Source organism: Dermacentor albipictus, unplaced genomic scaffold (genome assembly GCF_038994185.2).
Source record: "Dermacentor albipictus isolate Rhodes 1998 colony unplaced genomic scaffold, USDA_Dalb.pri_finalv2 scaffold_15, whole genome shotgun sequence".
Lineage (NCBI taxonomy): Eukaryota > Metazoa > Arthropoda > Arachnida > Ixodida > Ixodidae > Dermacentor > Dermacentor albipictus.
In genome coordinates, this window is record NW_027225569.1 from 947,813 (window position 1) to 962,038 (window position 14,226).

Below are 14,226 nucleotides of genomic sequence, written 5' to 3' on the forward strand. Positions count from 1 at the left end.
CAGACATAGTTGGTTTCAGATCAGTTGGTAGCGTTTTATCCAAAGAATTAACGCGAGCTTCTACAGCTACTCATCTTAAGTTACTACCTGAAACAGTTTGTTACAACATAGCATGACTCGACCTCACCTCATCAAGGACTTCTTTTAATTCTTTATGGTATGCGTCTGTGTGCGCGGTAATTCCTTTAGCAACTTTATCCAGCTCTTCGGGAAGAACATTGGGATGCGGCTTAGATTCAACATCCCTGCTGATGAGCAATCGTTAAACAACGTGAAAACACACACAAATAAGTAAAGAACACGTGAGCATGGTACAAGCAGCAGTTATAGGTTATCAGATTTTTTAGACTGACAGACATGAAATTTACCGACCTGGATTAGAAGAAAAAACGGGTTTTAGCAGACTGCATTGCTGCAGTCAATTAAAAAGTCTTCATTCTTAAGATACTTGGCGTACTTTCCAGGGGCTATGTATATCTGTATACATATATCCCTATGTGCCCCCCCCTTGTATCTAACGGCTTTCTCGCTTACGTGGATCACTGGGGAGCACTTGGTCGGATAGTTTGCGCGTCGGGCGGCTGTGGTGAGGTAACACAGCGCGAAACCAACCATAGGACTAACTTGGCACACTAAGCCTTGCTGTGTTGCCGCATTCAAGAAAGGTTCAGTAGCCGTACGGCTAACACGGCTGCCAGTGGAGATAGAGGTAGAGTGAAGTGTTTCCGTCTACAAACGAACTGGCAGCACGAAAAAACAGCGACGACACCCATCTCATTATTCAAGCTCCCTGTGTAACAAACCAAGTAGCACCGCCGCTAAGAAGCGTGTGCGGGGCCTCCGAAATGCATGGGGCGCCGGTGCTTGCCACCGCCGAGAAACGCGTCATGCCGGCAACGGCGCTCCTCTCTCGCGATTCTTTCTGGACACACTGTGCCATCTAGTGGCCCTGCGAACAATTTCGCGCGTGGCTTCCGAGAGGAGAATCGTGGCGCGCATGTGCCTTTGAACAATGAGAATTGTTGCCTCGCTTGCCGCACACTCAGTGTGCGGCAAGCGAGGCAACAATTCAGTGATTGTTGCGAGGCAACAATTCAACTCAGGTTAGTGATTGTTGCGAGGCAACAATCACTGACCTGAGTGGTCGACAGTTTCATTGACGGGCGGCATTTACCAACTGTGTTCGTAGCTCAGCTCATTAACGCGTTGTCGTGCAAGCCGTTCAAGGAAAACGACACCTACAGAGTGAAATTGTGGCACACCATCCTAAAGTGTCGTGTTGCTGTCCGTGAGAACTCCGCTCAGCATCACATAAATTTAAGAGAGCTTGACCGCCATTGTAGAGCCGCAAATTCCCAGTGACACATACCTGGCAAGCGAAGTTGGCCTCAAATGCGCTAAGAGAGGCACACACTTACTGACGCATCCCCAGTGACCCAAGTTGTATATAAAGAGGTTCGTTCTAGGCTAGCACAGACTGAGTCGCCCAAATTGGTGCTATGCTTCTGTTCGAAGTCTGTTACCTGAGCACAACAGCCCGATGTGTTGATCATTCGACCACAGACTAAAATAGTTACCCGGCTAGGCGTGAGAACTGTTAAAAACAAGTATGCGTAAATGCAAAGATACAAACATATATAGATACAGCCCCGGAAAAGTGCGCGAAATACCCTAAGTACGCTAACGCATTAACACGAAACCGCTTTACGTTCAGGACAATGACTGAGAACATAAAAGAATACTATGTGCAGTTTAGGACCATGAGAGAGAACACAAAATAGTACTATGTGCAGCCGAGCTGTCAGGCATTATAAAAAGTAAATCTCATTTATTGATTGTCATTTTGTAGAAAAAGCAAAAGCTAGGGACATTCGGGCATCCCGACTGGCTCAATACGGGACTTTTACACACCGACAATCACGTGTATTTCGCCTGTTCATGCCTACGTCTATCTTGGAGCTATAAGGATTATTGAAGCAATAAAACGAAGGACACCGACCAAAAGTACTAAAAAGAGGAGGAAATCAAGAAGACGTTTCAGCTTCTGTACGGAAGCCTTGTTCACACTTGTGAACAAGGGAAGCCGAAATTTATTTTAGATTTATTCCTTTTATGCGAACCATACTAGCCGCACAATCACGCTCTTCCTTGCTGCGCCGCGCACGGCCGCGTAGCTACCATTGAGGGTATGAGCCATTGTTCATTGCTGCGCGTCTCATATGTGGGTCTATTCTCTTTTAAGTTTGCTATGTTTGTTATTAGGTTGCTTCTATTTTTATGCGTTGCATATTGCAATCACTCAGTTCAGCCCTTGGGCGCGGCCGGGCAGCCACCATTGACCTTTAGCGCAACCACGTGACGTGACGTCACGACAGCTGGAGGAAAAGCTGGGCCCCAACTCGCGCAATATGCAACGCATTCTTGGCTTAACCAAGCTAAGCCTGGCCATTTTTATGCGAAGCATACTAGCCGCACAACCACGCTCTTCCTTGCTGCGCCGCGCGCGGCCGCGTAGCTACCATATGACGTCACAACAGCTGCAAAAGCGGAGGCTCAACTCGTGCGCTCGCTTGCGGCCGCGTAGCTACATAGCCGGGTCTCAGCTCACGCATTCGCCTGCATGAGTTGTTTCTTCGTCTAGCCGAACCAAATATAGCCAAGCAACAGCAGTTCACCAGGCTAAACAGTGGTTCAACAACTAAAATAAAGGCTAGTGTGCTTCGCATCCTGGGCTTAACGTTAGCTAAGCCACAGTCATTTTTTAGTACTTTTTTGGGTAGGTAAAGCAATGAAGGGGGCTAGTTGGTTGACGCTCGCGATTATATTGCGCTTAGTGTTACACTGACGATATTAAGTGAAGGACAGGACGTGGACGTAGCGCGCTCCCGGAATGAAACGCGTCAATTTAGGGCTAACTAATGCCCATACTTTCGTTTCCACCGGCTGCAGTTCGTGTCACATCGACGTAACTTTGGTGTGAACACCTAGAGCGGAGTCAGAGTCACCTTTAGTGACCAGATTCATAGTGACATGACATGGTACTCTCGAGTTCTCTGCACATATGCTGGGTTCTACCAAATACTCGCTGTCGCGTTTCATTCCGTGAGCACTGTACGTAGCGCAAACTACCAACAGGTGTCCATCGTTTTATTGCTTCGTGCTTCATCCCGACCAGACGGGCTTCCATCGAGCCCTCGACTTTATAAAGAGTATTCATTGCCAGTAACCAGCTTGCACATCTTTCAGCAATAGTACCTGTCATCACAGGCTAATAATTCTACAGTGACAATGAAATTTAATGTTTTTCAAATTATCTACACATTTGTTTCTAATCGCGTTTACTTACGTCACAACGTGAGTTGAATGTAGCTTTGTCTATTTCGAGAACGTTTAACGTGTCGATGCGAGAGGGGTCTTTGACAATTTTCTGTCATTCCATGAACCACTACAGTTAAGAGTCTAGATCAAAATTGCAAGGTAATGGATTACCTGGGGATCGGCGCATTCTGGCACGGAATGTAAAATTTACTCATTCCACCTACTCACCTAGGAGTATCGTCGCCGACACTGGACAAAAGCTGCTTTAGATGTGCTGTCAAAATTCCATGTGGCGCTCTGCGTTCGGCAAGTTCCATCGCCTGGCGTCGTTCAGTTCCAACCATAAGTCCTGCCACATCCGCGGCTAGCTGCTCCAGACCTTCATTCAACAGCTCCTGCATGCACAATGAAGACGTCTCCAACAAAATGCCATGAGTAGCTGACATCACATTAATGAGAGCAGCATTCCGGGCAAGTTTGTAATCCATTACTTTATAGATATTGCGCGACAAAAAATGACACGGACGTGAGAGAAGACGACACACCAAGCGCTTGGTGTATCGTCTTCTCTCACGTCCATGTTGTTATTTTCGTCGTGCAATATCATTTAGGTAAAAGACATCACATTGCTGGTTAAAAAACACAAATCCCCGCCTCCACTGACCGATTGCTTCGCATGGGAGTTCACAACTCCTGGGAAGAACTCGCGGAAGCGCACCTCATCAACCAGATCGAGAGACTCAAGCTCACAACCACAGGCCGAGCAGTGCTCCGACGCACAGGATACGTAACCAACATAGAACACGATGGCGAACGTAAGGAAAATATCACATCGAAGCTGCGAGAATGTTTACAAGTTCTTCAGATTCCTCGGAACATGCATCCAGAACACCATCGGGGCAGACGGCTCGCCAGGGTAAACGCCATCAGACACAAGCACCGTAACGACCCGCAGGCTCGCTACGTGGACGCAGCCAAGTATCCGGGCCGAAACGCCTTTGCCATCAGCGTCACAGACTACAGGGGGACGACACTGGCGTTGGCGACAATTCTCGCCAAACGCGCGGACACAGCTGAGGAGGCCGCTATAGCACTCGCCACCCATACAAGCGCGGATGCCATAGTGGTCTTCACCGACTCTCAAACAGCGGCACGCAACTACATGAAAGGCAGGGTCTCCACCAAAGCGATCAACTTACTGAAACGTGGCGATACTCCTCCCCCCTACACCAGCATCATGTGGGTTCCGGGACACGAGGGACTCGAGGGGAATGAAGCGGCACACACCGCGGCCCGCGCAAGCGTCAACCGGGCTTCCCCGCACGGTATTCTAGAAAGGTCCCACCCACACAAATCAGCGGAGGAAACGGAAACAATACCGTTAACGTACCAAGCACTACTACAACACTATCGGCTTGGACGCAGGGTGTACCCTCCACCACATCCCCAACTAACAAGAAACGAAGGCACCGACTACAGGCGACTCCAGAGCAATACCTTTACCCACGGAATCTTGCTGCATCATTTCCACCCGACGCTACACAGCTACACCTGTCCACACTGCAACGTGCCTGACACCTTGGCGCACCTACTCCTGCAATGCAAGAACACCCGGGCAAGCATCACAGCGACACAACTAATAGCAGCAGACGCAGATCCAAACCTCCTCGCTGAAACGTGGGAGGCTGCGATCTCCAAGTCGGACCTGGTCGACCAGCGCGAACTAGCCGCCCGGGCCCGGAGGGCGATCCAAGCCAGAGGGTTCCTGGAATAAGGGACCCTCCCACGTACCTCGACTGACAAGTCACGACTTCAAATAAAAGTTTCATTCTCTCTCTCCCATTCCCAACTCACCACGATAACTCAGAAAACGCTTGAACCTATCCGCCAAAGAGAACTTCTCGTACGTGTCACTAGTAACTTGAAGAATAGGAATTTCGAAATTATGCGGATGATGCCACACTCTGGATCATGCGACGTCCTCAGGAGATCCAAGCATAAAAACCAGCTGCTCAGGAGCTATTCACCGGTTTCCTCTTCACTACAACTTGCTATCAATACGAGAGAAATCCCCCAGCGTTATCACAGAAGATAAAGCAGCAAATAAAATTTGCCAATTCAACGTGCATGTTGTAATCGATGTGGAAGCTATGATGAAGCATTTAAATAAATGTTACGTGCAAATAAGTGCGACACGTATAATTTAAATTATCTTTATTTATGGAAGGTGCAACTTCGTGTAATTCTTAACCACCACACAGGCAAGACCTTTAATTATGTTTAGAAGGTCTTCAAGCGCACCGGCAAAGTCGGGCGTGTTCTCAACTGTAGAGTCAAGGAACGTGCAACAAAAGTTAGAAAGGCTTACATTTGTAGATACTTTCGCGCCAAGAATTCGAATGCGAGGAGGATATTTATTGGAATGTAATCTTCGTCATACTTATGCGTTGTGCGTCGACATTCAAGATGCATATTACTCGATTCTGCATTAAAAGTCGAAGGCCTGTGTAAAACAATGTCTAACTATGGCAAATTATGAAAAGAAATTTAGCGAAATAAACCACGTTCATGTAAAAGAATTCCCAGATTCATCATCATCATCATAAGCCTGGTTACGCCCACTGCAGGGCAAAGGCCTCTCTCATACTTCTCCACTACCCCCGTCATGTACTAATTGTGCCCATGTTGTCCCTGCAAACGTATTCTCATCCGCCCACCTAGCTTTCTGCCGCACCCTGCTACGCTTCCCTTCCCTTGGAATCCAGTCCGTAAACCTTCAAGACCATCGGTTATCTTCCCTTCTCATAACATGTCCTGCCCATGCCCATTTTTTTTCTTGATTTCAAATAAGATGTCATTACCTCGCAATGGTTCCCTCACCAAATCTGCTTTTTTCTTATCTCTTAACGTTACAACCATCACTCTTCCTCCCATAGCTCGTTGCGTCGTTTTCAATTTGAGTAGAACCCTTTTCTTAAGCCTCCACGTTTCTGCCCCGTAGGTGAGTACTGGTAAGAGACAGCTATTATACACGTTTCTCTTGAGGGATAATGGACACCTGCTGTTCATGATCTGAGAATGCGCGCCAACTGCACACCAGCCCATTCTCATTCCTATGATTATTTCAGTCTCATAATCCGGATCCGCAGTCACTACCTGTACTAAGTAGACGTATTCACTTACCACTTCCATTGCCTCGCTACCTATCGTAACATGCTGTTCTCTTCCGAGACTGTTAAACATTACTTTAGTTTTCTGTAAATTAATTTTTAGAGCCACCCTTCTGCTTTGCCTCTCCAGGTCAGTGAGCATGCAATGCAGTTGGTCCCCTGAGTTACTAAGCAAGGCAATATCATCAGCGAATCGGAAGTTACTAAGGTATTCTCCATTAACTCTTATCCCCAATTCTTTTCAATCCAGGTCTCTGAATACCTCCTGTACACACGCTTTGAATAGCGTTGGAGAGATCGTATCTCCCTGCCTGACGCCTTTCTTTATTGGGATTTTGTTATAACTTTCTTTATGGAGGACTACGGTGGCTGTGGAGCCGCTATAGATATCTTTCAGTATTTTTACATACGGCTCGTCTACACCCTGATTCCGTAATGCCTCCTTGAATGCTGAGGTTTCGACTGAATCAAACGCTTTATTGTAATCAATGAAAGTTCGAAGTTTGAAGTTTATTTCCTTTCTTTATTCAGCTATATATAAGGCTTGGTTACATTCCCAACATTTCTCAATCACCTGATTGATAGTGTGAATATGTTCTATGGTTGGGTAGCCTTTACGGAATCCTGCCTGGTCCTTTGGTTGACGAAAGTCTAAGGTGTTCCTGATTCTATTTGATATTACCTTAGTAAATACTTTGCAGGCAATGGACAGTAAGCGGACAGTTATGGATTAGGATTAGGTTAGTGTTCTTCCAAGACTCCGGTACGCTCGAAGTCATGAGGCATAGCGTATACAGGGTGGCCAGTTTTTCTAGAACAATCTGCCCACCATCCTTCAACAAATCTGCTGTTACCTCATCCTTCCCAGCTGCCTTCCCTCTTTGCATAGCTTCCAAGGCTTTCTTTACTTCTGCAAGCGTTACTTGTGGGATTTGAAATTCCTCTAGAGTATTCTCTTTTCCATTATAGTCGCGGGTGCCACTGGTACTGTATGAATCTCTATAGAACTCCTCAGCCACTTGAACCATCTAATCCATATAAGTATTGATATCGCCGGCTTTGTCTCTTAACGCATAAATCTGATTCATGCCTATTCCTTGTTTATACTTTACTGCTTTTATGCTTCCTCCGTTCCTGAGAGCATGTTCAATTCTATTCATATTATACTTCCTTATGTCAGCAGTTTACGCTTGTTGATTAACTTAGAAAGTTCTGCCAGTTCTATTCTAGCTGTAGAGTTAGTGGCTTTCATACACTGGCGTTTCTTGATCAGATCTTTCGTCCCCTGCGACAGCTTACTGGCATCCTGTCTAACGGAGTTACCACCGACTTCTATTGCACATTCGTTAATGATACCCATAAGATTGTCGTTCATATCTTCAACACTAAGGTTCTCTTCCTGAGTTAAGGCCGAATACCTGTTCTGCAGCTTGGTCCGGAATTCCTCTATTTTCCCTCTTACCGCTAACTCATTGATCGGCTTTTTATGTACCAGTTTCTTCCGTTCCCTCCTCAAGTCTAGGCTAATTCGAGTTCTTACCATCCTGTGGTCACTGCAGCGCACCTTGCCGAGCACGTCCACATCTTGTATGATGCCAAGGTTAGCGCCGAGTATAAAGTCAATTTCATTTGTAGAGTCCCAATTCGGGCTCCTCCACATCCACTAACGGCTAGCCCGCTTGCGGAAGAAGGTATTCATTATCCGCATATTATTCTGCTCTGCAAACTCTACTAATAACCGTCCCCTGCTATTTCTAGAGCCTATGCCATAATCGCTCACTGACATGTCTCCAGCCTGATTCTTGCCTACCCTAGCATTGAAGTCGCCCATGAGTATAGTGAATTGTGTTTGGCTTTACCCATCACCGATTCCACGTCTTCTGTCAGGATTGGGGGCTCAATACCATCGCTCGTGATCCGTTGTCAAGATTGGAGTCCGGCATGAATTCGAAGGTAGCTGGCCCATGCAGTCGTCCAACTTATCCACGCTGAGGACGTTGATGAAGGGAAGGACTGCTTCTCATTGAGAACGAGGAATATGGGCTTATTTACAGCATTTATATCTGTCTAACATGACTGTTTGAGAAAGTACATCAGTCTAACATGACTGCTTGAAAGAGAGTCTCAGTCCAACATGACTGCTTAGGAAAAGTGTGTCGAACATCCGCACAACAGCAGTTTTTGAACACTCGGTCCTCCCGCGGTACAACGTGACGCGAACGTTCGTTTAGTCATCGCAAACTATCCGCCTCTCCGCAGGACGGTCTACACACACACATGCACAAACACACGTGTTCACGGTCCGAAACCGACACCACACTAATTTCGTAGACCTCGGAGCCGTTCCGGGTAGCGCGTTGTCTAGCGTCTTGGTCGGTGCGTGGCAAGGAGCGTCCGTCGGCGTTCCCGCGGCACCTCCCCCGCCCGTAGGAGATCAGGTCCGCTTTGTCGTGTTGCGCACAAAGCCTGATTCGTCGATCTCCTTCAGTCACAACGCATCCTAGCTGAAGCGACGGAGAGTGGAGGATGCGCGTATTGATACTGACACAAAGTCGACTTAGCCACGCCGTGGCTAGAGGTGTGCGGCGACGCTCCCGGAATGTTGCCTCCACAGTCGCAACTGGGTGGCAAAACTTGCACTACAGCTGGCCCTTCTTAACACTTCATAGAAGCCTTCGACTTCATGGTCATCATGACTGGATGTAGGCGCGTAGACCTGTACGACCTTCAATTTGTACCTCTTATTAAGTTTCACAACAAGAGCTGCCACCCTCTCGTTAATGCTATAGAATTCCTGTATGTTACCAGCTATATCCTTAATAATCAGGAATCCGACTGTTAGTCCTCGTCTGTCCGCTAAGCCCCGATAGCACAGGACGTGCGTGCTTTCTAGCACTGTATATGCTTCTTTCGTCTTGCTAATTCCACTGAGCCCAATTAAATGACATTTACTGCCCTCTAATTCCTCCAATTGTACTGCCAGACACGCCTCACTACATAACGTTCTAGCGTTAAACGTTGCCAGGTTCAGATTTCAATGGCGGCCTGTCCGGCCTTCCTAGATTACAGTAATTTTATTTGTGGTGAATTAGTTGTTTCTTGGAGAGGAGTGATATAAGTTCGGCGTTCGGCAGTATGCATTGGCTCATCAGTCAGGACAGTTTTTGAAATATTTTTCATCGCAATTGGTCACGGAACTCAATCTTCACCTAAGGTATTGGTAAGCATCTGTTTGCGTATGCAGACGACTTCCTAATTCTGACACAGAATACGGATCCTAAGGTCACACGGATTGAAAGCTACCCTACAACTTCACCGAATATTAAGGGGCGTTTCGATAGCAGTCGGCAGGCGAGAGAGATCCACAGAAGACCAACAGTCGTAGCTCTTGGCACCAACAGCAACTAGAGCTCAATCTTGGCGAGTCCTGTTCACTACAGTCCTTATGTTCCAGTACATATATGTAAGTACATTGTTACGTACGAACACGCAGACGAAAAGCTATATACAAGTATATTTACAAGGGACTACGCCGCACTTGGCCTAGAGGCAACAGCCCACTAAAGCCTCCAATCGTCGTCGTCATCTCACTCCGCGCCTCTTCGTGTTGCAAATACTGTTCCGTAGCACTACCCCCGGCGGCAAAAGCGTCGTCCCGGAGCGACTAAAGGCCACACTGGGAAGCAGAGTAGTAGGCCTTGAGCCTACTTACGTGCACGACATCACTAGATGCCAGAGTAGAGGACAAGGTTGAACTCACACAGCAGCAATTTCGTAAGTCACAGGCGTCACTTGGCGCACCACGCGGTAGGGCCCTGTGTAACGTAAAAGGAGCTTTTCTGAATGTCCGACGTGACGCCATACCGATCACAGGAGCACGAGCGCGCCAGGCACAAACTGCACAACACGGTGGCGGGCGTTTTACTGACAATGCTGAGTGGTTTGCGAGGCCGTCAGTCGAGCGCGGGCAAGCTGGCGTGCATGGTCGGCGAAGGCGATGTCACCGCGCGCATACTCGCCTGTTCAGATCGCAGCAGGAGGAAGGGCCGTCTCAAGCGGCAAGGTTGGTTCGCGACCGTATAGTAGATAAAATGGGGAAATTCCGGCGGTATCGTGCCGGGAAGAATTATACGCAAATGTGGCGTAAGGAAGGGCAATGTCTCTGTGGTGCTGGTACTTGGATACGTACTTGGACAGCATATCGGCAAGAGTACGGTTTAACCACTCTGTCAGGCCACTGCTTTGAGGATGGTATCAGGTAGTCAGCTTGTGGTGAGTGGAGCAGGAATGCGCAATGTCGGCAATAACTTTCGAGAGGTAGTTACCACCACGGTCAGTAAGCAGCTGTCGCAGGCGCTATGAACTAAGACAATGTCACGCATGAGGAAGTCTGCGACGTGAGTGGCGCAACTGGTAGAAAGAGCCCTCGTGATAGCGTATCGGGTAGCGTAATCAGTTGCGGTGGCTACCCATATGTTCCCAGAGGATGACGTGGGAAAGGGACCGATGAGGTCTAATCCCACACGAAAGAACGGTTCCACAGGACGGTGATCTGCTGGAGATAACGGGCAGGTAGCACCAGAGGTGTTTTCTGACGCTGGGAGGGATCACAGGCGGCAACATAGCGTCGGACGAAGCGAGCGAGACCAGGCCAATAGAAGCAGCGGCGGACGCGGTCGTACGTGCGGGTTACCCCGAGATTTCCTGCAGTGGGTGCGTCATGCATCTCAAAGAGCACAGCCTTACGTAGATGTTTTGGCACGACAAAAAGAAGATCAAATACGTAGGGGAGGAAGTTCCTTCGGTACAAAATGCCGCCCTGGACGACACATCGGCGAACGGATGCGTCGGCAGGTGTAGAGCGCAGACGCTCCATGAGTGCTCGTAGCGATAGGTCTCGGTACGGCTCATCGGCGATGAAAGCGAACGCAGCCACAGAGAAAATGCCGTTGGCGGTACTACTATGGGCACGCTCGACTACCGGGTAGCCAGACAGGCAGTCAGCGTAGTCGGCCAGATTTGTAAGTGACAGTATACGAATATTCTTCGAGGCGTAAGGCCCAGCGACCAAGTCTTCCTGCAGGGTCTTTCAATGAGCATAACCAGCAAAGCGCGTGATGGTCTGTGACAACGGAAAAGGGTCGGCCATAAAAGTATGCGCGGAACTTCGCAGCCGCCCAAACAAGGGCGAGACACTCACGCTCAGTGATCAAATATTTGCGCTCCGAGGGTGAGGAGTCTGCTGGTGTAAGCGATAACACGGTCGTTGCGGCACTGGCGTTGTGCCAGTATTGAGCCAATTCCGTGAACGCTGGCATCAGTACGGACTTCGCTAGGCGCAGAAGGATCGAAAGGGGCCAGAACGGGAGGCGTTGTTAGAAGGTCGATTAGATGCGATAATGCAGAGGCCGCATTATCGCTCCACTAGAAATGGGTGTCTTTTTCAAAAGCTCGGTTAGTGGTCGTGCTATGGCAGCGAAATTTTTCATGAAACGGCCGAAGTACAAACAAAGGCCAATGAAGCTGCGCACATCCTTGACACACTTCGGAACAGGGAAATGCGTAAGAGCATGGATCTTGCTTGGGTCCAGTTGCACTCCGTTCGCGTCGACCAGATGCCCGAGGACGGTATTACCAGCCGGGGTTACTCAGTGGCTATGCTGTTGGGCTGCTGACCACACGGTCGCGGGATCGAACCCTGGCCACGGCGGCAGCATTTCGATGGGGGCAAAATGCGGAAACACCCGTGTGTATAGATTTAGGTGCACGTTAAAGAACCCCAGGTGGTCTAAATTTCCGGAGTCCTCCACAATGGCATGCTTCATAATGAGAAAGTGGTTTTGGCACGTAAAACCCGATAATTCAATTCAACGACGGTAATCTGGCGACGGCCCAACTGCCGCTTCGATGCGTTGAGTTGCAGGACGGCTCGACGAAAAAACATCCAGGAGTGCTGAGAGGCGCTCGAGGTGCGTAGCGAACGTTGGGGAGAACACCATAATGTCGTCCAAGTAGCACAAGCACGTGGACCATTTGAGACCGTGAAGACGGGAGTCCATCATGCATTCAAAACTGCCAGGAGCGTTACATAGACTAAACGGCATCATTTGGAATTGATAAAGACCGTCGGGTATTACAAAAGCAGTCTTCCCGCGGCCCAGATCTTCCAAGGAAATCTGCCAGTAGCCGTAGCGAGGGTTATTAGACGAGAAATAGCGAGCACCGTGGAGGCAGTCAAGGGCGTCATCAATACGAGGTAGGGGCTACACGTCCTATTTGGTAACCCTGTTAAGGTGCTGGTAATCCACGCAAAAGCGCCATAAGCCATCCTTCTTTTTTACCAGTACAACAGGTGACACCCATGGACTCTACGACGGCTCAATAATCTTCTTGGCAAGCATTTGGCGAACTTCTGCGTGGATACTTTGACGCTCACCCGGTGACACTTGATACGGGCGGCGATGAATAGGAGGGGCATCGCCGGTATGATTGCGATGTTTCAAATCTGCAGTTCGGGCCAAAGGACAATCGTTAAAGTAAAAAAATATCGCGGTAGGAAAACAGAACGCCGTAGAGCTCACGAGCGTGCTCAGATGGCATGTCGGGCGCAATCCTTTTGTTTAAGTCGGCGATGGTACAAATTGCCCGCTGCGATGGTAGTGGACGATCGGCTGAATTGTCGTCTACTGCAATAGATGCTACTGAGTCATCCTTGAATCAGCAAAGCTGGGCCAGAGACATCCCGCGTGGCAGCATTTGTGTCGTCATGGCAAAAGTGACCACTGGCAGGCAGACGCAATTCGCCGTAATTGATAAATCGGCATGAGGTACTGTGACCCCGTGTATAAGTAGGACGTCTTGCATAGGAGCCGCGATGTAGTGACCGTCGGGCACTGGTTGGGATGACACTAAGTCAACGTAAGTCAGTGCGGAAGGTGGCAACCGAACGAAGTCGATGGAACTGAGGCGACTGGAATGTGGTTCAGCGGGATCGAGAACAGGCAGGTCAAGGCGGAGAGTGCTGGCGGAACAATCGATGAGAGCAGAATGTGCAGAGATGAAGTCTAAGCCGAGGATGATGCCGTGGGTACAGTGGGCGATGGCTGTGAATAATCGGCGACGCAGACGTGGGCGGCACACATACCAAATACGGGGGCTGTTCCACCATCGGCCACACGGACAACATGCGTCGTGGCGGGCGTGATTATTTTCTTCAGGCGGTTAAGAAGGTCAGCGCTCATTACCGACAAATGCGCCCCAGTGTCTAAAATTAGATACAGAAACACCGTCGATTTACACGTGAAAAAGGTTCAGATGAGTGGGCAACGTCAATAGAGGAGTCGGCGGCGTAGGGAGCAATGCAGCGTCACCTCGAGGCGCTGCATCGTCTAGTTTTCCAGCTGGGACTGGCGTCCGAAGGGAGTCGGCGAATAGGAGCGACGGGGCTGGGGGGAGCGACATTAGACAGTTTTAGTACTGCGTCATGACGATACGTACGCAGCACGCAAGGGCTTTGCGGAACGTAGGAGCGCGTGTCGCGTTGGGGCTTTTAGTACTGCGAAATGCCTACGTACGTAAGAGGGCGAGCGTTAGACGCCGGGCGCGTCGGAGCGCATTGGCCGTGTCCACCAGTACGTCAAACCGTCGGCCAAACTAGACGCTGTTGATCTGACTAACGTGATGTAACGTGTGGGCGCGTTCCCGCTTCGTCGAGCTATATTTAGGCCTTTAAGAGACT

At 49.1% G+C, this 14,226-nt stretch overlaps 1 protein-coding gene across 1 annotated transcript in view; it reads right to left on the reverse strand.

Moving 5' to 3' along the window:
• LOC135919058 (uncharacterized) overlaps nt 1-14,226 on the reverse strand; it is a 210,220-nt gene that overhangs the window by 129,652 nt on the left and 66,342 nt on the right. Inside the window, exon 7 of the mRNA XM_065452799.2 lies at nt 3,547-3,713. Within this exon, the coding sequence (XP_065308871.2) occupies nt 3,547-3,713 (167 nt within the window). The remainder of the gene's footprint in view (nt 1-3,546; nt 3,714-14,226) is intronic.